General features: G+C 39.2%; 1 protein-coding gene across 3 annotated transcripts in view; it reads left to right on the top strand.

Moving 5' to 3' along the window:
• Positions 1–23,354, top strand: part of apbb1ip (amyloid beta (A4) precursor protein-binding, family B, member 1 interacting protein) — a 104,155-nt gene that overhangs the window by 52,880 nt on the left and 27,921 nt on the right. For all 3 annotated transcript variants that reach the window (XM_052016203.1, XM_052016202.1, XM_052016204.1), the window contains exons 4-7: positions 948–1,261; positions 6,681–6,758; positions 8,854–9,013; positions 23,211–23,332. In XM_052016203.1, coding sequence (XP_051872163.1) covers positions 948–1,261; positions 6,681–6,758; positions 8,854–9,013; positions 23,211–23,332 — 674 coding nt within the window. The remainder of the gene's footprint in view (positions 1–947; positions 1,262–6,680; positions 6,759–8,853; positions 9,014–23,210; positions 23,333–23,354) is intronic.

Raw genomic sequence — 23,354 nt, 5'->3', positions numbered from 1 at the left:
TGACAGAAGCTCTTACCACTGCAATGGAATTAGAAGGAGCTTTCCTGGTCCATCTGCTCCTCTGGATGTGTTCTTTTGAAAGCACTTACCATACCTTAGCATGAGTTTCTTCCAGATCCTCCAGCTTCCTCCCACATACCAAAGATGGATTGGTAGGTTAATTGGCCATTGTACATTGACCCTCCTCTGTGTAGGTGAGTGATAGAATCTGAGGGGAGTTAATGGGAATGTGGGGAAAATAAAATGGGACTGGGGTAAATGGGTGCTTGAAGGTCAGCACGGACTGCGTGGGTAGAAGGGCCTATTTCCATGCTATATGATTATATGATTTTATGACTGCATGACCTTTAGTTGAGGACTGCTGAAGAATGCAGAGCCATTCACGAGGAGATCTAAAAGTATTGGTAGGCCCTTCATTTATCTGTTGGGTCGTCAACATAGGCAAGTCGATGGCCCATATTGGATTGAACAAAGCAGAAAGTTGCCTCTGGAGTTCTTACAGACTCAGGCCGTTCACCTCAAATATTTGAATGGGTCCAAAACCAATTTCTGCTATGCACTGAATCTCCAGATTTGGTTCTGTACATCAGTTTTGATTTATACCTCATAAAATATTTCCAGCCAGAGTCGTTTGAAGTAGCTTTGTGTTGTGGCTCATCCAGAATTGCACTGAGCAGAGAATCATTGAATCAACAGCCCTAGTATAAAGGAAGGCTTCTTGGCCCTTCACACATGCACTTTAAAGTTTGCTTTATTAATCCCACCCAGGCTCTTTTCATACCTGACAGGCAGAGCACACTTTCAGATCATTCCTGAGGGCTGTGTTCAAAGGTCTGCAGTGACTGGAGAGTAACCCAATGCACTATTTATTCCTCTCTCCAGAATTTGTTCTTTTAGACTTACCACCCCATTTTAATATTGCTCCTTTTACTCCTTTGTTCTGCTAGAGTCTCTCAAAGCACTGGAAGAAACCGATTTTGATGCTTTAATGGCAGACTTGATGCAAGGGATCAGTGAGACAGAGAAAACCTGTAGTGTTATACCTCAAGCTTCACCAGCTTCAGCCATTGGGAATACTACCACGACACCAAATATTCCAAATGTTCATTCAAAGGGGCCTCCAAAGCCACCAATCAGACACACCGAGCCATCAAGTCATAATTTACCACCACCTCCTGTGGACTTATTTCCCCCAATCCCGCCAGTTTCTCTGCCTCAACCATCGCCACCTCCTCCAGAACCTCCAGAGCCGTTAACTGAGGTAAGAATTCAGTAAGAGTTTGCTTTTCTGTGGAAAAATATGGAAAATCTCATAAAATTAAAATGTACTGTCCAGACACACATTTGCATTTGAGTAGCCAAGGCGTAGAAGGCTGTAGACCCAATGTGAGGAAATGGGATTGGTTTAGATGGGTGCAAAAGCCAGTATGGACATGGTGGGCTGAAGGGCCTGTTTCTGTAGACTGTATGGCTCTATGACACTATTTGAAGACATAGCACAGGAGGGTGTCTGTACCTATGCAATTAGAGTCGTGCATAAGGCAACAACTTGAGATAAGAATAGAGGAAGAAACTGGTTTGGGAATTTAAAATTAGAAGTGAGGAAAATCTGTGTGAATTATTTTGCCACAGACTGAGTGCAGACAGCTTTAGTGATCATGCTGTATCTGTATTTGCTGATATCAAAGTTCCTGTATTATTGCTGCTGGAAACCCTCCAGAACAAGTCTCACAAGTGCTTGATTACTTAAATCAAAGCTTTACACTAATAATGCTGGCAGTTAATAATGTAATTCATGTTAGTAATTATAAAAGAAAGCACAAAGACAATATATAATCACAGTAAACATCTCTGCAAGACTTTCACTATGTTGTAAAGCAGAAAAAGGCTTGCTGATGATCGGGCACAGGAGAAGGTCATTTTGTCCATCGAGTCGCTGCCGGTTCCATGGAGAGCAATCTTTTCAGTCCCATTATCCTTTTCGTTCCCCTTAGCCCTGTAACTTGTCTTTCCAATTCCCTATTGACAGTCCTAATTTATTCTATTCCCATCATCCTTACAAGCGATGAGTTCCAAATCATCGCCACTTGTGGTGCAAAGGAGTTTTTTCTCATATTTTAATTATATTTCACCCTTTGTATACCTTGGTCCTTGAACCATTGCTAAAGGGAACAGCTTTTCTCTGTATACCCTACTTAAGCACATTATAATCTTGTATGCCCTTATCAAAAGATAGCAAGACCTTTCAGAAGATGAAGAGAACATTTACTCAAATGATACAAGGGAACAAGGATTATAGCAACATGCAGTGTCTAGAAATAACTAAATTTGTTCCACTATTGCAGAGAAGGTGTAATTTGATAGAGTTATCCAAAAGCATAAAAAACAGATAAAGTAATCTACTGGCTGGTGGGTTGGTAACCAGAGGATACATATTTAAGGTAATATGCAAAAGAAAAAAGTAAATACATAGGCTCCCCATGTTACAGATAACCTGACTTATGGATGTCTGACTTTACACAAATTCTCCCATACATTTTTAAAGAATTTTTCAAGATAGTGATAATAATAATAAAATGTTTCATGATATTCATTAATAACTGCAGACAGTATATATGGCATTTGTTTAATTATGGGTAGCGTTAGGATGAATGTTCACGAGAATTAAAGTGTACGTAGAGCGATATATGGGTTACTATAGAAAATAGACATCTTCGACTTAGGGAGAAATCGGTTTGTAGATAGTTCTCAGGAACAGAGCCCTCAGGGAGTGCCTGTAATAGGAAACAAAATGGTTTTATGATCTGCACTGCACAAGGGGTCATGAAGCAAATTCAGTAAGAACTATGAGGAAACAGCAGGGGATTGGGATGAACTGGTAGCTCTTTCAAAGAGTAGCCAGGCATAATGGGTCAAGTGGCCTCCTTCTCTGTGATTCTATGAAATGAAGTCAAACCACAATGATCACAGCAATGGAAATGCAGCCTCTGCAAACACAGCAGAATGCTGGTGCATTACATTCACTGCTACAAATTGAGGAAACTAACAGTGCATTTTGCAATTATCCAGTGCCTATATTCAGTTGTATCAAGGGAAAGCTGCTTTGACGTTTTATGCCTTTTGGCCATGACTATACTTTCAATATGATGCCACGTTATGTTTATTTATATGGTATGTTTGATGTAAAAATGCTTCAAGGTACTTCATCACATAAAATTAAAAATAAATGAATAAAGGAGAAGGTATTGAGTCACAGTGAAAGAGTTAGGAAATGGAAATTTAGTGGAAGTTATGTAATTATTTTGTTGTAGATAAAACATGAAGAGCTCCTTGTCAAGAGTGGAAGTTTCAAAGACAAGAATGAAAGTTCTGCCACCATGGTGATATGATGAGTGGCACACTACATAGGGTTGGATGGTGTAAATTAGGTATTAAGGAATATGATAATTTCATTGCTTTTGGACTCTTCAGTTGCATTATAGAACTGTGATCACTATAGTTGGAGGTCACTATCCTTGCCTATAAATGAGTGGCCACTGTTGCTCCTTTAGGCAACTTGAGTGGAGGAGAGTTCTCCCAAATGAACCTCCAATGACAAGTATCCCAATGCTATCTCAGTCAATAGATGAACATCCTCCAGAGTTGGATGCATTCCAGTGGTAGCTAGTTGTTGAGGGGAGGCCACACACCAACACAATGAGGAGCTGCATCTTCTGTAAACCAGCAACGAAAGGTATTAGTCTTCATGCAGTGACCAGCCCCTGCTTTCCAACAAGCACTGTGATGAAGTTAGAAGAATTGAGCAGTCAATCTACAATGTCAGGATGGGGAAGCATGGACAGAATCTGTGTAGATGGATAATCTTTGATATACCTGCTCGAACAACTATAAATGGGCTGAAGACCATAATCCATGCAGCACTGTTTCTAACACTGTAATGTATAGATTAGTCCAGGGTACTACCAACAATCATGATTCACGCATAAACTTCAAAAGACTTTTTTTAATTCCAGCAAATTCAAACTGATAACTTCAACACAGCTGTTTTGGTAAATTGGTAAATTGGTTTATTATTGTCAAATGTACCGAGGTACAGTGATAAACTTTGTTCTTATATGCCATCCATACAGATCATTTAATCACATCAGTGCATTGAGGTAGTACAAGGAAAACAATAACAGAATGCAGAATAAGGTGTTACAGTTACAGAGAGAGTGCAGTGCAGGTAGACAATAAGGTGCAAGGCCATAATGAGATAGATTGTGAGGTCAAGACTCCATTTTATCGTATAAGGGGACCATTCACTAATCTTATAACAGTAGGATAGAAGCTGTCCTTGAGCCTGGTGGTATGTGCTTTCGGGCCTTTGCATCTTCTGCCTGATGAGAGAGGGGAGAAGAGAGAATTCTAGACATTTAGGTCTAGAAGTTTTATCACACATGGTAAAATGCACTGCACAGAAGCCCACATTAATTTCTTCTGGAGTCATGGGAAAGGCAATTTCCTGCACAGAATATACACAAGGAATCATGTGTGCAAATGCCATGAGTCTTGGGCCTCTGGCTCAGAAACGCATGACAACAATGCGCAATTTCAAAACTCACGTGTGTGATCTCATATCACGGAATGGAAACTACTTTTTGACATGTGTGGTGCACCAGATATTAGAACAAGCACCCTGCTTCTGCAATGTCAATCAAAAATTGCACCCTTAGGAGCCTTATCAGACCAATCAATCCTCTACCAACCCTGAAGAAAGCAGGAGCAAAGTCAGAGGCACGTGGCGCATTGAAGAAACTTCGGTGGTCACCATCTGTGGGAAATTCCCTCAGTCAACTACCGTCCTTTTAACTTGCAACTGAGCAGACCTTCTTCCTCCCAATAAGGGCTACTTTTCCATTGCAGGCCCACAAAGTTCCTTCAGAGATAGTGCAGCCAAAATGTCAAATATGTGTTACATGCCAATTGCTACACACCCTTCATTTGTAAGACCAATAAAATTTCACAACACATGCCCACACAAATGCTGATCGTATCCCACAGTTTATTTTGCACTTTAAAGCTATTGCATAGTGCTTAAGATTATGGGCTAGCCAACAGAATTTCTGATCCTTAAGGTTTATGCTAGAATCAGAATCAGCAAGTTTGCAAACACACTTGACCGCACGTGTCAGAGTTATATTGCAAGATTGTTCAGTGTGGTCAGCTTCACTAGTTTCTAAAGCATCAGATTGCTCCAGGGTCAAAGTGGTATTCTATGTTTATAATGAGTTAACACGCAAAGAAATTGTAGGGTCCTGACTAAAACGCATATCAAAATGGAAAGGCCAGCTCTTCCATGAAGACTGTAAAATAAATTCAGTAAATAAATAAATCAGGAATTTAAAACAAACAGCTTCAGCAGTGGTAACAATGAGGCCACCAGATGATCTTGTTCTATGTCATAAGGGAAAATGAGAAAATATGAAACATGAGATATGTGATTCCAGTATCTTCAATGTGGTTGACTATTAACTGCCATCTCAGTTCAGGAACAATTAGATGGACAATAAACACTAGCATCACTAGTAATGTCTACATCCTACAAAATGAATAAGTAAAAAAAATCCAGCAGTTATAAGCCATATTTTGATTGAATTTCTGGTGGCCTTATGTGATTCTTGAGGAGTGATGCAATGTTTCATTCCTGATACATCTTTAGAGGAGAAACCTTCAACAAGGTGCTGTGCAGAAGCTTCCAGGCAAAAGTAGGGACAAAGAAAAGGATATTAGGAAATAATGCTGAAAGTTTGCTCATCTTGGGAAAGGCCTTAAAGAAAAAATAGAAGGAGGATAAACATCTCAGAACCTGGGAGGTGAAAGGGAGATCAGTGGCAGTGTAGAGCAAAGTAAGCAGGGTAAGTAGAACTTAGTGTGAGTCAGGTTGTGGACTACAACAGTGTAGGTATGTTGTAGGGTATAGCAGGTAGAGCAACAGAAGACCAGCCAGCAAGTGTACTGGCATAACACTAATGATTGAAGGCAGAAAAGCTATTGAAAAGGGCTGTAAGTCCATGCTTTATGATAGTTATACTTTGTGAATTATTCATACAAGATTCGAGAGGATGTGGAAATTAAAATACAATTAGTGAACTCCCTTAGTCTGAATTTCATTTACACACATCATAAACCTAACCGCTACCAAGCAAATTGCTTCCAAACTTTATGTATTATATAGTCTATTATATCATCTCAGAGCACTTTATATGTAATCAATTGTTTTAAAGTCCTAAAATTGTTCTTATGCTGGTACAATGAAGGTAATGTAGCATTTTGTGCATATGATCCTAAAAACTGCCCCTTTTAATGTAGTGATGGTGGGTGAAGTGTGTGCAAGTCGCTCCTCTACCTCATACCATGCTGAAGGACCTTCAGGTCTATTACGAAACATCCAAAAGCCATACAGTGACTGTTCTTCCTGATTTGCCCATTTCCTCGTCAGGGGAAGATATTAAAAGTGAGGAGAGGGAAGTGAAGCTGTGGAGATTTCATCGTCTGGCTTGGAAACAAAGTTACTGGGTGCCTTAATGCCAGAGTACAGAAATATGCTAAATTAAAACAATCACATACCTGAGAAAGAAATATTTCTGATGGGCACCTTTCAAGTGGCCTTTTCTATTAGTCATCTTTTTTTTTCGCAGGAGGAACAAAAGGCCAAAGAAAAAACTGACAAGATTAAACTTGCTTTGGAAAAGCTGAAAGAAGCAAAGGTTAAAAAGGTCAGTGGAATACCAAAATGGTAGGCAAATGGTTATGGTACTCGGACAGAAACCTGAAGGTCATCAGGCTAAATCACACCCTGCCAAAGTGTAAAATCTTAAACATCGAGTGATTCATCAACAACACATTATTGACTCTTAAAACCCTCTGTTGAGCCCCACAACTACCTTGCAAGTTTCACCCATATACTCCACCCAGCAAAAAAGGCAGCTTTCCTCCCATGTTTATTGTGTATTCAGTTGAAAGTAGATGAGGGTTGCATCACTGATAGGCCAGCCCTTGGTGAACTCTGCTAATCAAAATGAATATTGTCAAATCAACATTCTCTCTAACCCCAGACTGCTGAAGAAGTAAGGGCTCTAATTATGATTGTTCTGGAATCACCAACAACTAAGAAAAACGATTGACAGTAAATAGAATAAGCAGTCCCTTGTATAAATTACAGATAAGATTGCCTGATGAATTTATGATATCCTTTCGTGTGCTTTTATTTTGCATAATCTGGCAATTTTTTAACTGTAAATGTACAAAACAATTGAATGATTTGACAGTTTGTTTTTATTAAGATAGTATAGTTAATGCCACTACAGGAGTATTATAAATTTGCACTCTTTCAATGGCTATTTCTTTGTCATGGCCTATTAGCTTTAACTTTTCCAACTCAATCAATCTGATGTTACCAGGAGTTGGGATTTTTTTTGGATTAATTCAGAGAGCAGATAAGGGTAAGCGTAAAATGGTAATATTTGGAAAGTCACTAGATCACAGCATCTTCTTAAAAATGCCACTGCGTTCTGTCAGTGCAAACATTGTTTCTATAACTGGTATAAGTGAATCAGAAATATGTTGTAAGTAGATAAACTTGGAGAATTCTAATCATAAATAACCTTTGACAAATTCTATTTCCTCTCTTTCTGTTATTACCAATGCATTTATTCACTGGTTACTTGGAACTACTTGTCTATTAAGTTCACCTGTAACAGAAAAAAACAATTTAATCTTGTCTAGACCACAGTTGTCAGATAGCTGGTATTGCAGCCAATATCTTGGTGCCCACAAGCTTCAGCACTGTGTGGTACACAAGTCACTTGTTCCTCCTTGGCTACTGACCATGTGCAGGGAATCAGACACTTCCCCAAGAAACAGGAAAGAACAAAAACCAAGGGTTAAATTAGCTTACACCAAATGTTCTTGTACACTTCCTGATGACTTGCCACTAATGCAGCAATGAGAAAGGTCTATCTACCTTCCTTTTCATACAGGGAGACAGCAGAAATTTCCTCCAGTTAAATATTAGGTCGATCAAAGCCATTGTCTTCAGACCCTGCCACAAACTCGAACCATTTCTGATATAGGGAGAGATTTGTTTTACATGCTATGTGGTGACTTCCAAAGATTGTACTTTGCTACACCAAAAAAAAGGGACTCATGTTTTCAGTGAAAGAGATGTTAAGAAATTCAGTTACTATTTTACTTTAGGGCACTGAGACATCCGTTTCCTTTGTTATTACAATAAAATACAACTTGATGGATGAAATAATGGAAATTCTGGGAATGTAGGAACATGCGGACTTCATTTAGTCCCTAATGCCTGTCCCACCATTCAATGAGACCATGACTGATCGTAGCCTAACTCCATATGCCCACCATTTTCTATATCCTGAATACCTTTGTCAACAGATCTATAAATTCCAGATGTAAAGCTAGCCATTAAACCAGTATCAACTGCCATTAGTGGAAGAAGAATTCCAAACTTCCACCATCCTTTGTATTAAGAAGACTTTTATAACTATTTCTGAAAGACCTGGCTCTAATATTTAGGATATCCTCTCAGTATTCAATCCTTAAAACTTGCATATTAAGGAAATTAAAGGATTTGAGGTTGGTACAGGAAAGCATACTAACATTATACTTATGTTCTTATGACAGCTGTTTCTCCCTATTTGCCCTATATATTGCCCTTACTTTCTTGAAAACATTGATGAAGTCTTTCCTTAACTTTCCAAATTTTAGGGAATACATTGATATGTTAGTATCTAAGTGCTTGTTGGAAAGTGTCAGTTCATTCATGCATGTTCAACATTTACCTTCCAGCTTGTTGTCAAGGTCCTTATGAATGACAACAGTAGTAAAACGCTGATGGTTGATGAAAGGCAGACCGTGCGAGAAATTTTGGACAATTTATTTGAGAAGTCTCACTGTGACTGCAGCGTGGACTGGTGTCTGTATGAAAATAATCCCGAGCTACAGATTGGTAAGATATGGGATTTTAAAACGATGTTCACCGGACAGAATCAGTTCAAAGCCAAGGTCTAGATTTTGTAAAGACAGTGAAACTAGTGGTATTCACCTTTAATATTCTGTGAAACAGACGACAGCTTCTGGTTTTTCCACAATGTGTACTTTAGCAAAGAAAACAGTTTTTTTAATATGTTATTTTTTTTCCTTCTTCAAGATGAAAGCATCACTGTCAAGGTAATTGGTAATTGGTTTATTATTGTCACATGTACAATGATAATCTTTGTTTTGCATGCCATCCAGACAGATCATTTCACAACATCAGTACATTGAAGTTGTATAAGGGAAAAGCAATAACAGAATGCAGAATATTGTGTTCCAGTTACAGAGAAAATACAGTGCAGGTAGACAATAAGGTTCAAGGCCATGAGAAGGTAGTTAGCCAAACACCTTCTTCATCACCCTGTCTGCCTGTGATGCTGTTTTTGGGGAACTATTTACTTGTACTCCTAGGTCCCTCTGTTCCACAACACTCCCCAGGGCCCAGCCATTCACTGCATAAGTCCTACCCTGGTACTTACAAAAACGCAGCACTTTACACTTATCTGAATTGAAAGCCACTTGCCAGTCCTCGGCTCACTTACCCAGCTGATCAAGGTCCCCCTGTAATTTTAGATAACCTCCTTCACAACACCACCTATCTTAGTACCATCTGCAAACTTACTAACTATGCCTTGTACATTCACATCCATATCGTTTATTTAAATAACAAACAACAAAGGTCCCAGCACTGACCCATGTGGCATAAAACTAGTCACAGACCTCCTGTCCAAGAAACACCTTTGACCATCACTCTCTGCTTCCTACCATTGAGCCAATTATGAATCCAATGAGTTATCTCTCCCTGGATCTAACCTTCTAGACTAGCCTGCCATGCGGGACCTTGTCAAAGGCCTTGCTAAAGTCCATATTGACAACGTCTACTGCTCTACCTTCATCTATTCTCTTGGTTACCTCTTCAAAAATCACTAAAAGATTTGTCAGACACGATTTCTCATGCACAAAGCCACATGGATTTGCAGGAATATTTCAAAAATATAACAGATTTTTAAAATGTTGATAAGTTTATATTTCAGCTTCTACTTTAATCATATGCATATATTTTATTTCTTCTTTAGCTCTCTGCATAATGTTTGAAAAGTAAATCAATTTTTTTCTATTTATGACAATTTTTTTCTCTGATTGCTTGCTCAGCCAGATGATTGCATCACAGCTGACAGGTGCTGGGGAGCTCCTTGAACTGATGCCGAACAGCAACAGTTGGAAAAGGGGAAGTTCTTGCAACAGAAATTGTTAGATCTTGTGGGGAGTTTTCATAGTGGTCAGCAGGAATACTGTTACTTTATCACCGACTGCAAACATTGGCTCTATAGCATTTAAACCTTGCAGATTATGTGCCACTACTTTAAAGCTAATTCCTTTGTTCACTTCTGAAGTAAATGTAGCATTTCTATTTGAACTGATTGACTGCATAGCTATGAATTGATTCTTACTGCTTGATTACAATATTGGCCTGAATTGTAGCTGTTTCTATACATTGAGGTTTCATCATTGCTTATTGCTTCCTCTTTACTGAAGAGACCAAATTTGTTCTTAAAGCGCAGTTTTTTATAGGCTTCATCCAATCAAACACCAGCACTGAGTACCTAATGATGCTGCATCCTGCGGCAACAATGAATACCTTAGTGCAGGAAGCCAGTGGAATGTGCAGGTGAGACCAGGCTGCCCAGGAGAGGGGTCCAGAAACACAATGTGCTGCTGCTCTATATCAGGAGCCAACTGTCATAATCAGGAGCCAACTCAGTCCCATGACCCTTCGTGGCTTCAAGTGGTCATTTCCCAGCTTCTTAACCTTCAGGGCATTGTGAGGTCGAGTCAAGGTTTACCAGCTGGATGCAGTGTTATGACAGAGTAGGAATACTTGTTTGGTTGTGCTTGAACATTTATTGTGTCCAGTTCAAACTGCATTGTAAACACTCAGTAGGTCAGGTGGCATCTGTGGAAAGAGAACAGAATTAGTATTTTAGGTACTGGGAACTGAGACAGAAAGAAAACAAACAGTAGAGTAGGTGAGTAATGGATAGAACCAAGGGAATATCTCTGACAAAGTGAGTTAGCTGAAGTTATAGAATTCGATATTGAGTCCAGAAGCCTGCAATGTGCCCAGTTGGAAGATGAGGTGTTGTTCCTCAACTTTTCATTGGGCTATCTGCCATGGACAGATAGGTCAGAGTGGGAGTGAGTTGGAGAATTAAAGTGGCAGGCAGCAAGGAGCTCTACCAGGGAGTTGGAAAACATCAAACTGGCAGAGGGCATCAGATGTGTTCTGGATGTAAGTGGGAAGGGAGTGGATCAGGGAGAAGGAAGGAGTCAAGATCAGAAGAAATCAGTTTGGTGGGGTAAGAGCAGCTGAACCAGACAGTCCTGTTTATAAATCTTGGACAGGAGGTAGCAGTGGGCTGGGTAGGGTTGAGAGACTATATGGCATTTAATTTGCTTATCACAGGATGACAGAATCGTTGAGTGATTACCATTCCAATGGTTAGGGTCCATACCAGCTCTAAATAAGAGCAATTTAGCTGGTCACATTCCCTGCCTCTCCACATCACCCTGCAACCTCTTTCCTTTCGTATACTTATCCAGCTCCCTTCTGAATGCTATAATTGAATTTGCCACCACTATGACCCCTGGCAGTTCATTCCAGATCCTAACCGCTTGTACAAAATAAATCTTCCTCATAGTACATTTGGTTCTTTTGCCAACACCTTCATTTCATCCCCTTGGGCTCTTGACGTCTGCTACTGGGAACAGTTTCACTCTATCTGTTCTCTCTGTAGCTTTCATGATTTTAAACACCTCATGAAGCCACCTCACAACCTCAGCTATCCAAAGGAGAACAACTCCAGCTTTTCCTGTCCACCATTTAACTAGTTCCACATCCCTGGAATCATTTTAGTAAATCTCTCCTGCACTCTTTCTAAAGCCTTTACTTATGTCCTAAAGCGGGCACTCCAGACTGAACACAACGGTCTAGTTGTGGCTGAACCAGAGTTTTATTTAGATTCATTCTGTATTCCTTGCTCTTGTATTCTTCAACTCAAATTAGAAAGCCCTGGATCTGATATGATTTTTTTAATCGTTTTCCCAACCTGCCTTGCCACAGTCAATGAACAATACACCTTAGATCCCTCTATTCTTTATCCCTTTTAGAATAGTCCTCCCTGGTTTAGATTGCCTTTTCTCGTTCTTCCTACCAAAAGTAATACTTCACATTCAGCATCAAATTTCAACCACCTCCTATCCTCCTACTATCACACTGTCTATATCTCTTTGAAATCTTTAGCCATCTCCTCTTGGTTCACTACACCATCAAATTTTGTGTCATATGCATATTTGTAAATCATGCTCTGTATAACCAAGTCCAAGTCATGAATATATATGAAGAAATGCAATGGTCCCTACTATGGACCACAGGGGGAACTCAACTGTACAGCTCCAGTCCTGAAAACAACCATTCAAATGGCAAAAAAATGCCATCCTCTGTTTCTTGTTACTTATTTTCTATCCATGCTGCTTGTGATTGATTACTCAGGGTGGTTGCCTGTTACTTTACCATAACTGTATACCAATGGTTAACGGTTAACTGCACATACACCATTTTAGTTATTGACGAAGAGCTGTTTGCCCCTATTTCTGTAATAAGCCTCAATATATTCTGCAATATGAAAGCTTCCATTTACTTTCCCCCTTTTGTATTCAGGTTGAATGTGCTGTTATTTTTGCGTGGCTATTCATGGAAGTTGTTACGTTCGTTGATTTTTTTTGTATTGTCGTAGCAAATGCACATTCCTGGGTTTGTTAGTCACAGAGGAAAAGTCACATTCATTTAGTGCTGGTGCATTAACACAGATGATGCCATAATCACATCAGGGCTAAAAGGTTGATGAGTTGTCACATGCTTGGGTGGGCATTGTGTTTGTACAAACTTTATTGGCAAATGGGGGAGAAGGTGGACCGGATATGTGATTTAAATGGAAGCAAACTTATGACCTGCATCATATGCTGAACACTTTCAAGTGACATATTTGAACAGACATCAGCATTGCCTCTAATTCAGGAGATGCTGGTGCAATAACTTTCCTGATGCAGGGTTTCGACCCAGAACATTGACAATTCCTTTCCTCCCACAGGTGCTGTTTGACCCACTGAGTTCCTCCAGTAGACTGTCCTTGCTCCAGATTCCAGCATCTGCAGACTCTTGCAGTGTTTCCAATAACATTGTTTCCAAACTGAGGCTTTCTTTTTAGGCAAAATTTAAAGTTCACAGGAGGCCATAGTTCTCGTTGCCCACACTGATGCAAACTTCACTGTCCCTTGCTGCGTATCACAGATAAACTTCACATTCCTGTTGTTGTATGACAATAGCTACTGAGTATGGTCACACACACAGGAGGTTGGTTAACAAGGTTAGAGCACATGGAATTGGGGTAACACATTGAAATGAATTGAAAATGGTTATTGGACAGAAAGCAAGGTTTTGGAATAAACGCATCCTTATCAGGATGTCAGGCTGTGACTAGTGGCGTACTTCAAGGACTGGTGACAGCAGCCCAACTATTCACAATCCATATCAACAATATGACCAAATGTCATAGCTTGTGGGTGATTCAAAGCTAGATGGGAAAGTAAATACAGAGGAAGATATAAAGAGGCTTCAGGGGGGGGGGGGGGGTGGACACGATGAGTAAATGGGCAAGAACAAGGCAGATGGAATATAATGTGTAAATTTGTGAGGTCGTTTCCTTTGGTGCACAGAGCAGAAAAGCAGAGTATTTGTTAAATGATAAGTAATTAGGTGTTGTTGACATTCAAAGGGAACTAGGTGTACTTATACACAAGTCACTGAAACTAACATTTCAGGTACAACAGGTAATAAGGAAGACAGATGGTAAGTTAGCCTTTGCTGTGGGATGATTTGAATAGAGAAGCAAGGAAGTCTTACTCCATCTGTGCAGGGCCTTGGTGTGACTGCACCTGGAGTAAGGATGTACATGTCACAGAAGACGGACAGCAAAGATTGACTAGACTGGTTCCTGGGAAGGTGGGTTTGACAAATGAGGAGAGATTGAGTGGACCAGGCCTGTATGCTCTACAGCTTAAAGTTATTGAAATCTACAAAATACCTACATGGCTCAACAGGCAAGATGCAGGGAATATGTGTGCCCTGACTAAGGGTCACAGTTTGAGCCCAAGGGTAGGATGTTTAGAACTGAACAGAGGATGGTGATTCTCTATTCCAGATGGCTGTGTTGTTGAGTTCATTCAAAACAGAAACCAATAGGTTTCTGGATGTTAAAGGAATCAAGGGGTATTAGTGATAGTGCAGATAGTGCATTAAAAGTGTATGAAGATAAAATATCAGCTGTGATCCTTCTTAAGAAAGGATGTAGGCAAAAGGCAGGTAACTATAGGTCAGTTAGCTTAACATCTGTAGTTGGGAAAATGCTTGAAGCTATCATTAAGGAAGAAATAGTGAGACATCTGGATAGAAGTGTTTCCATCAGGCAGATTCAGCATGGATTCAGGAAGGGCAGGTCCTGTCTGACAAACTTACTGGAGTTCTTTGAGGATATAATCAGCGCAGTGGATAGAGGGGAACAGGTGGATGTTGTATACTTGGATTTCCAGAAGGTGTTCGATAAAATGCCACATAAAAGACTTATCCATAAGATAAGGAATGCATGGAGTTGGGGGTAATGTATTAGCATGGATAGAGGATTGGTTAACCAATAGAAGGCAGAGAGTTGGGATAAATGGGTGTTTCTCTGGTTGGTAATCAGTGGTGAGTGGGATGCCGCAGGGGTCAGTGCTGGGCCCACAACTGTTCACTGTATATGTTAACGGTTTGGAAGAGGGGACCAAGTGTAGCGTATCTAAGTTTGCTGATGACACTAAATTGAGTGAAAAATCAAATTGTGCAGAGGATGCAGAGAGTCTGCAGAGAGATATAGGTAGGTTAAGTGAGTGGCAAGGGTCTGGCAGACGGAGTACAATGTTGGTAAATGTGAGGTCATCCACTTTGGAAGGAAAATTAGAAATCAGATTATTATTTAAATGCTGAAAGATTGCAGTATGGTTTTGTGCAGAGGGATTTGGGAGTGCTTGTGCATGAATTGCAAAAGGTTGGTTTGCAGGTGCAACAGTTTATCAAGATTGCAAATGGATTGTTAGCCTTCATTGCTAGAGGGATTGAATTTAAGAGCAGGGAGGTTATGCTGCAGCTGTACAGGGTACTCGTGAGGCCGCACTTGGAGCACTGCCTGTAGTTCAGGTCTTCTCACCTGGGGAAAAATCTACTGGCTTTGGAGGCGGTGCAGAGGAAGTTCACCAGGTTTAGTCCAGAGATGAGGGGTGTTAGCCTATGGGGAGAGATTGAGTCACCTGGGACTACACTTGCTGGAATTCAGAAGAATGAGATGGGATCTTATAGAAACATATAAAATTATGAAAGGGATAGAAAATATAGAGGCAGGAAGGTTGTTTCCACTGGTAGGTGAGACTAGAACTAGGGGACATAGCCTCAAGATTTGGGGGAATAGATTTAGGATGGAGATGAGGAGGAACTGCTTTTCCCAAAGAGTCGTGAATCTGTGGAATTCTCTGCCCAGGTTAGCAGTAGAGGCTACCTCATTAAATATATTTAAGACACCATTATATAGATTTTTACATAGTAGGGGAATTAAGGGTTATGGGGGAAAAGGCAGGTAGGTGGATCTGAGTCCACGGCCAGATCAACTATGATCTTATTGAATGGCCGAGCAGGCTCGACAGGCCAGATGACCTACTCCTGCTTCTAATTATGATCCTGGTGAACGCTAGTGTTGGCTCAAAGAGCTTGATGGTGTACTCTTGCTCCTATTTTTATATTACATTTTCATATACTGAGGTTTTCAGAGCCACACGGATGCAGTGGATAGTTACCTGCAACTAAGCGAAGCCTGCAAGCTTGTGGAATTGAATGATTTTTTTCTCCACTTTGTGTAGCTCACAGTATGTTTGATGAAGATCGATGCCTTGCAGAAAAGAGCTTCTCAAATCAATGCAAGCTCCTTGAGTGATGTTTCATAGCTCCCCTCTGGCTGAATGGAAGGATGTGGACACAGAAAGACTTAAATCCACTCTGTGCACTCCTCCTTCTCCATCAATGACAAACTAAGGCTTGCCCACCAATTAGTCCATACTGGCTGCTCAATCATTCTGAACATACAATAAGAGTTAGAGCACTTGAAAAACAACAGAAATTCATGATGCATATCTCATTGATAAAACTATAATGCATGTCTCATTAACAAAGCAAACAAATTGCAGAAACCTAGAAATAATTGTACAGATGTTTCCCTGCTCTATCCTCTCAATTTTGTCAAATTTATTCAGCGGTGCAAAGTTTATGAAAAGACCTTGGATATGTTTTGTAACCATTTACCAATCTACATTAGTGCATTAGTGATATTAAAGCAGGAAGCTTGCATCACCGAAGCTGTTGAACAACGGTGGAACTTTCAAAATAGGTGTTGTAATGTTCCGACAGACGGATAGCAGAAACAGTCACAAACAACAGAGGGAACTTGTATGTGGTTATTTTTCAGCTTGGCTTTTAAAACACCACTTTGCATGCATGATGATAAATGCATGCAAATTACAGACTTAATCCTTCCCCCGATAAACCCAAATGAATAGCTTGAAAATAGCAGAGGTCAGGAGTGGGCGCCATTATCCGCACAGATGGAGATCACGTGGAGACTGTTCCTCTTGTGCTGGCCATAAGCATGTAAACATGACCAAATGTTTGATTAGGGTACACTGTCAACCATAGTGAGACTGGCCAATTGTCTCACAAAATGGTAAGAGAAATTGTGTTATCAAGTTAACTTTAGGAAACAAAGTACTTATATCACACTGCTCACTTCAGTTACATTTAACAACAGCAGTAGGACATATGAATAAATGCAAGAGTATTTTTGTTTTGGATTAATTCATTGAACTAATTGACAATTTTATTTAATATCAGACCAATAGAAAAATGATTTTGTTTCCACAGATATTTAGAGTCCTAGAGCCATACTGCACAGAAACAGGCCTTTTAGCCCACTATGTCCATGTTGGCTAGCAAGTACCCATCTAAACTAATCCTGTAGCCTTCTATGCTTTGTCTAGGTACTTCTTAAATGTGATTGTAGTATTTCTTCCTCTGCTGATTAATCCATGTGAGTAAGAAGTAAGTCAAACAGAGGAGTCTTAAGACCTTTAATAAAGACTAATTAACCATTAGCTACAGACACTTTTGACCTGAAATTCCTGTGTATTCTAAATCATGTAAATATGCATAGACTGTGTGCTCCTTTGTGATAATCTGACGCATTGGATCAACTGACCACCAGCAGACCTTTGTCCAAAATATTGGCTTTAGACCTTAATTGTAACCTCTGACATCCCTCACTCTCTCTATAGGTATGTAGTTCCCTTGCAAGCTATCTATTAACTCTAAACTTACTGAATTCAAAAATCACTACCAAAAATATTGAGATGAATAACAATTCACTCTTATGGAATTTATATGAAAAAAATAAACACAAACTGTATACAGAAAACTAAACTAGTTTTCCAAGGACTATGATCACAGGCTGCTGGTTCACAGTGGGAGGACACTTAAGGGATTTACTTTGGAAATTCACAAGGCAATCTCTTCTATTGATACTTGTACAACAATACTTTATCAAACAATGTAATGTCCATTTCCAGTTAAAACAACAACCCTTTCTCTTCTGCCTACGATACAATCAGAATTCCCTTGCCTGTAGACAGGGCACCCTCGGGGGCATTATTGAGAGAAAAACTTCCCGTAGGAACACATGTTCACTTATAACATGGGATTCAATGGGAAAGGAGGGTTTGCATTATGGAAAACCATGACATGAACTGTTTTCTGGGAACGCAGCCCCTTCGTAACGCAGGGCTACACTGTATTCTTTAACTCTATACTATTTTAGATAGAACTCACCATGGTGATCACTATTCTGTCCATAGCTCCTTGCAAGCTGCCCATCTCTCTCAGAGGCCTCTATACCTATAAATGAAAAATCACACCCATGAAATTTGATTGACACAAGCTTCCATTTTGATTGTAGTATCTCCATCCTGTTTGATATAGAAATGTTCAATGTCCGATCATTAGCACAACATAGATGCTTTGTTGGAAAAAGAAGTTTGAGCGTATCAGCAGTCTGATGGTTGCTAATGAGTATTTCCCCTGTTACTTACATTTACAAATGCCAGTTAAAGGCAGCCTCACCCTGAAGTTCAGTTATATGGAGCACTGGTATGAATATATGTGGAGTACTGTGCACAGTATTGGTCTCCTTACTGAATAATGGTAATGAGATGGAAGCTCATGAGAAGGTTTACTGGACTAATACCTGGAATGGGTAGGTTGTACAGGCTTGCGTCCACTGGAGTTTAGAGAAGTGAGAGGTTCAGTGGAATGTAAAAATCTTGAACGGTCTTGAAAAAGGTGTGGAAAGGAATTTTCTTCATGGGAGAATCTAGAACTGTATTAAACTAAGGGGAGGTCCATTTCATACAGAGATGAGGTGAATTTTTTTTCTCTTAGTCTTTAAATCTTTGGAACCTCTTTCTCAAAGTATAGCGGAAGCAGGTCAGGCAACAACATGGAAAGAGAAACTGAGTTAAAGTTTGTCAAAGACCCTTCGTCAGAACTGAGAAAGAAAGAAAACAAGTTAGTTTTAAGATGCAGATATGTATTTGATAGGCAAGGGAGTGAAAACTTACCACAGGCAGATGTAAATGCAAAATTGAGGTTAAATGACAGAGCAGGATTGAGGGGTTGAGTGGCCTAATTCTGCTCCTAATTTTATGTCCTTATGTTTGTTCTTAGAATCACAATTGAAAATCAAAAAGCTACAAGTGCTGAAAATCTGAAATAAAAACAGAAAATGCTGGAAATACTCAGAAGGTCAGGCTTCATTGTGAAGTGTTAATGTTTCAAGTCGATGACCTTACATTAGAACTAGGAAGAGTTAGAAAACAAGCGCATTTTAAATTGCAGAGGAGGAGGATGGGGAGAACAAAGAGAGTGTCAGTGACAGGGTGGGGACCAAGAGATACTGCACCATACTGCAGTGGTGGTGGTGGAAATGGGTGTGAGTGAGTGGTGAAAACTTGTTCACAGTAGTTGAACTGACTGGAAAATAGAAGGAGATGAATGAGGGTCAGGGAGAAAAAGAAAACTGCTGGAACTGTATAAGAACATTGCAAATGATGGAAACCTGAAATAAGAGAGAATGTTGGAAATACTCAGCAGGTCAGGGCGACATCAACAAGGAGAGGAACAACTGAGCTAACATTACAGATTGAAGTATATTACCTCCCAATATTGTGCACTCTTCTTTTGTGCCACCTTATGACAGATTCAGTCATAGATCCATACAAGCATGGAAACAGAGCATTTGGCCCACCACATCCATGCCAATCACTGGGCACCCATCTGCATTAATTCCATCTTCCAGCACTTGGCCCATTGCCCTCTATGTCGATGTGATTCAAGTGCTCATCTAGACACTTCTTAAATGCTGTCAGCAACTCTGCTACCACCACTCTGTCAAGCAGAGTACTCCAAGTACACACCACTCTCCACGTAAAAAAGGTCCATCTCAAAGCCTCTCCCTAAATTTCATGCCCCTTATCCTAACTCTACATCCTCTAGTTTTATCTACCTCTGATATAAGGCAAAGTTTCCTGCAGTATACCCTATCTATACCCCTCATAATTTTAGATACTTCAATCATATCACCTCTTAACCTCTTCCGCTCCAGGGAAAACAGATATATTCTCTCCTTCTCCTTCTGTCAAGACCTTCTGATACTCCAAAAACACTCCATCTACTATTCTCTTTTCTGTTCATTATAGCCTCAAGAAACTCAAACATGATTTCCCTCTCATAAATCCATGTTAATTCTGCCCAATCCATTTATTATTTTTAATTGTCCTTTTATTGCTTTCTTAATAATAACTTACAGCATCATTTAAAGAAAGAAAAATATTGCACAAATAGTATATAGTAAAACAAACAGATATGAGGGATCAAGAAAAATATTTTGTCTTGGAAACTTGTTTAACTCTTCTTGCGGTTCCTTGAAATTGAAGAGCTCCTTAGAATAAAACAAACAAGCCTTGCCTTAACTCTTTGAGTCTGAAATGTAACCATGTCAATATCAATGCAAAGGCTTCCAATTGAAGTATTAAAGACGGAACACATGAATGCTTCATAAAGCAAAAGACTGCTGTATCAGAAGCGAATGTGGAAAAATTGGTTTGTTCTATACATCTCTGCAGATAGATAGTCTTTGACCTAGTGGGCTTCAAGAGATTTATGGAATAACAACAATCATTATGAGAGTGTTACTGGACACCTGGGGAGGTGTCAGTAGATACCAAACAGGCCAATATAGTGCACATATTCTAAAATGGCAACAAATCAAACTCAGGCATCTACAGCACCAATAGACACTTCAATTTCATGTAAAATGGTGGGATTGATTATTCAATGGACTCGCAGAGATGATCTGTATGAAAACAAAAGTTAATATAAATTCAGAAGGGGAAGATGATTTGTTGATTTCCTTGAGGAGGTGACATCATAGGGAGACAGTGGTAAATACACAAAAGTTAATTTCTAGACTTCCAGAAGGCACATGCCAAAATTTCTTGCAGAAAGTTATTAGTTAAAGTCAAAACTGTTAGGAGATAAGATTGACTAATGTGTTGATAGCAATTGGTTCATGTTCTATAGGGATTGGGGTAAGTACTGACCAAGGTAACCAAGGGATCAATACTGGTTAAAGGAAATTAGAAGAAGCAGCACAATTTAGTAAATTAAGATGGATATCACCTTTTTTTTTGCAAAAAAGGTAAAATAATCAAATTAGGCAAGTTTCATAGTACTTTCCTAAACAGTCTTGTCAGAAATATATATTTTTAACATGGGGAATATAAGTCTAGTAGTTATGGTACTGTTCAAGCAAGGCTGAGTTTATGCTAACCGTGGCAAATACTCAAATGTAATAAAACCATCCGGTATTACTTGAGGTATATTGCACCCAGCATTTAAGTAGATCATTGTGGCAAAGACTTCATGTAAGATTGCAAAGACCCTAATCACACAAAGGTCTGCTGAATGAGTCATTGGAATAAAGGGACAAGGGTAAGAAATCTAATCTTAAAATGATTCCCATTTACAATTATTCTCCTTTACAAAGGATGTTTGATCTTAAATAGATTTGACCTTATAGACTTAATCTGAGACGTGATAGTTGCATTGCAATTATTGGATCTGCTTTGTGTCTGAAATGTCTTTTGAAGTAAATTTAAAGTTAATATTAAAGTTGACCATGAGCTTGATCACACTGTCTCTGTATTTTTCCAAACTGTTTTCTTTTTACAAAGTGAACCAGGAGTAAGAATTGCTGTAGGTGTTGTATAGCATCATCTTAGAGACAATCAAAAGACAATTGGTCTTGTTGCATAAAGCAACCAGAGCCATTTATTTCCCTACGATTAACATTTTTGATTCTAAATGGAGTTTCGAATAGTGGAATTCATTAGTTGTGTGCACATATTGTACGGTTTTAATACTTACATTGTGAGGGAATGAACCTTCTGCAGCTCAGGCATGTTTACCTCATTGCCACTTGAAATGTTTAATATCTTGCTGGCAATCATTCCCATTAGTTAAGTAAATCTCATCCCTTTATTTTACAACACTGAATTGTTTACCTAGAGTAATGTGGTTCATGAGAGAGAAAACTATTCTAGAAAATAATGGGTAAAAAAAATTAAGCTTTTTATTCAATTTGCCAAAATACTTCTGGAAGAATCAGCTAACTTGTAGCTAGGCAGAGGACATTCCTGTCACCTTAACATCAATAAAATTGATTTAATGTCAACTGGCATTACGTTAATCAGCCTCTATCATCTTGCTTATAGAGCACTGTCAAACATCGCAGATTAACTACATCACTGCATTAAATAAATGTGCTGTATTTTGCAATCATTAATTTAGAGTAAATTAATTAGAATGTCGTCCAAATTTCCCTGAGGTTCTTCTTAATTGTGTGACCCTAAAACTCCATTGATGACATAAACCTGTAGCAATGCACTTGGGGAGGAACAGATGAGCAACACTCCAGTTATTCTGTTGTAAGCCATTCCTATTGGTGCACTACAATATTTAGGCCATTACTGTGAAAAATATTGCAACGTGATGGATCTCACAAGCTAATAGTGGTGGTTCCAAACTGTTATCATCAAATCATTTAAATGCCAGTATGTCCTGGATTTCAATGGAGGTGCTGCTAAATGCTGAAAAAGTTCCTTGGCAATCTCGCAGGATTTAAAATATGCTTAATTTCATTAAGGATTACAGGGCCTTAGTTAAGGAGATAAGTTACTTTTTCTAACTAGTTTACTTTATTTAATGCTTTTAATTATTGATATACTTTTAGGTATTATTAATTAACCCTTAAAACTTTAAAAGAATGAAATTATTTACTGCAATTTAAGAGTTTTTAAATCTTTGAATGGCAGAGATATTTAAAGCTCTTCAGAGTTTTTACAGCTGGCAAAGCTGAGGGCAGGTTTCAAAGCTTTCAATGCAGTGCCTCCTCCCTGCTTCAACTAAGGGCTAGCCACAGCTTAGAGCACACACTGGGGTCTTGGGTGCTTCCACCCATTGAATCTCCACATCTGATACAAGCCAGGGGACTTTACAAAGAACAATATCAGATGGGGAACCCTGCTAGATCTGGCCCAATAATATATGACATGGAAGAAATATTAAAGACCAAAGATGTAATGAAATACTTGTTGATTAGATTTATTAAAAACACTTCAAATCGCTTTAGAAAGCACAGTACAACAACAGTTACATAGACAATCTTGCTAGCTACTTGGTGTATGGTATATCCTGCAAATATCAATGAGATACATGGTCAGTTTCTGATGGAGGAAAATTACTGTATCTTATCCCATTGTTTTCTGTGATTTTTTTGTTAATCTTTGACCTTGTTCCTTCTATTCAGAGAGATTTCTTGAAGACCACGAGAATCTGGTGGAAACCTTGTCCCACTGGATGCGTGACAGTGAAAACAAACTGATGTTTGTTGAACGAAAAGACAAATATGCTGTCTTTAAAAATCCACAGGTGAGCAAAAGTCATAAAAAGA

The sequence above is a fragment of the Pristis pectinata genome, chromosome 5, assembly GCF_009764475.1.
Source record: "Pristis pectinata isolate sPriPec2 chromosome 5, sPriPec2.1.pri, whole genome shotgun sequence".
Classification (NCBI taxonomy): Eukaryota; Metazoa; Chordata; class Chondrichthyes; order Rhinopristiformes; family Pristidae; genus Pristis; species Pristis pectinata.
This window is presented reverse-complemented; position numbering and strand designations above follow the sequence as displayed.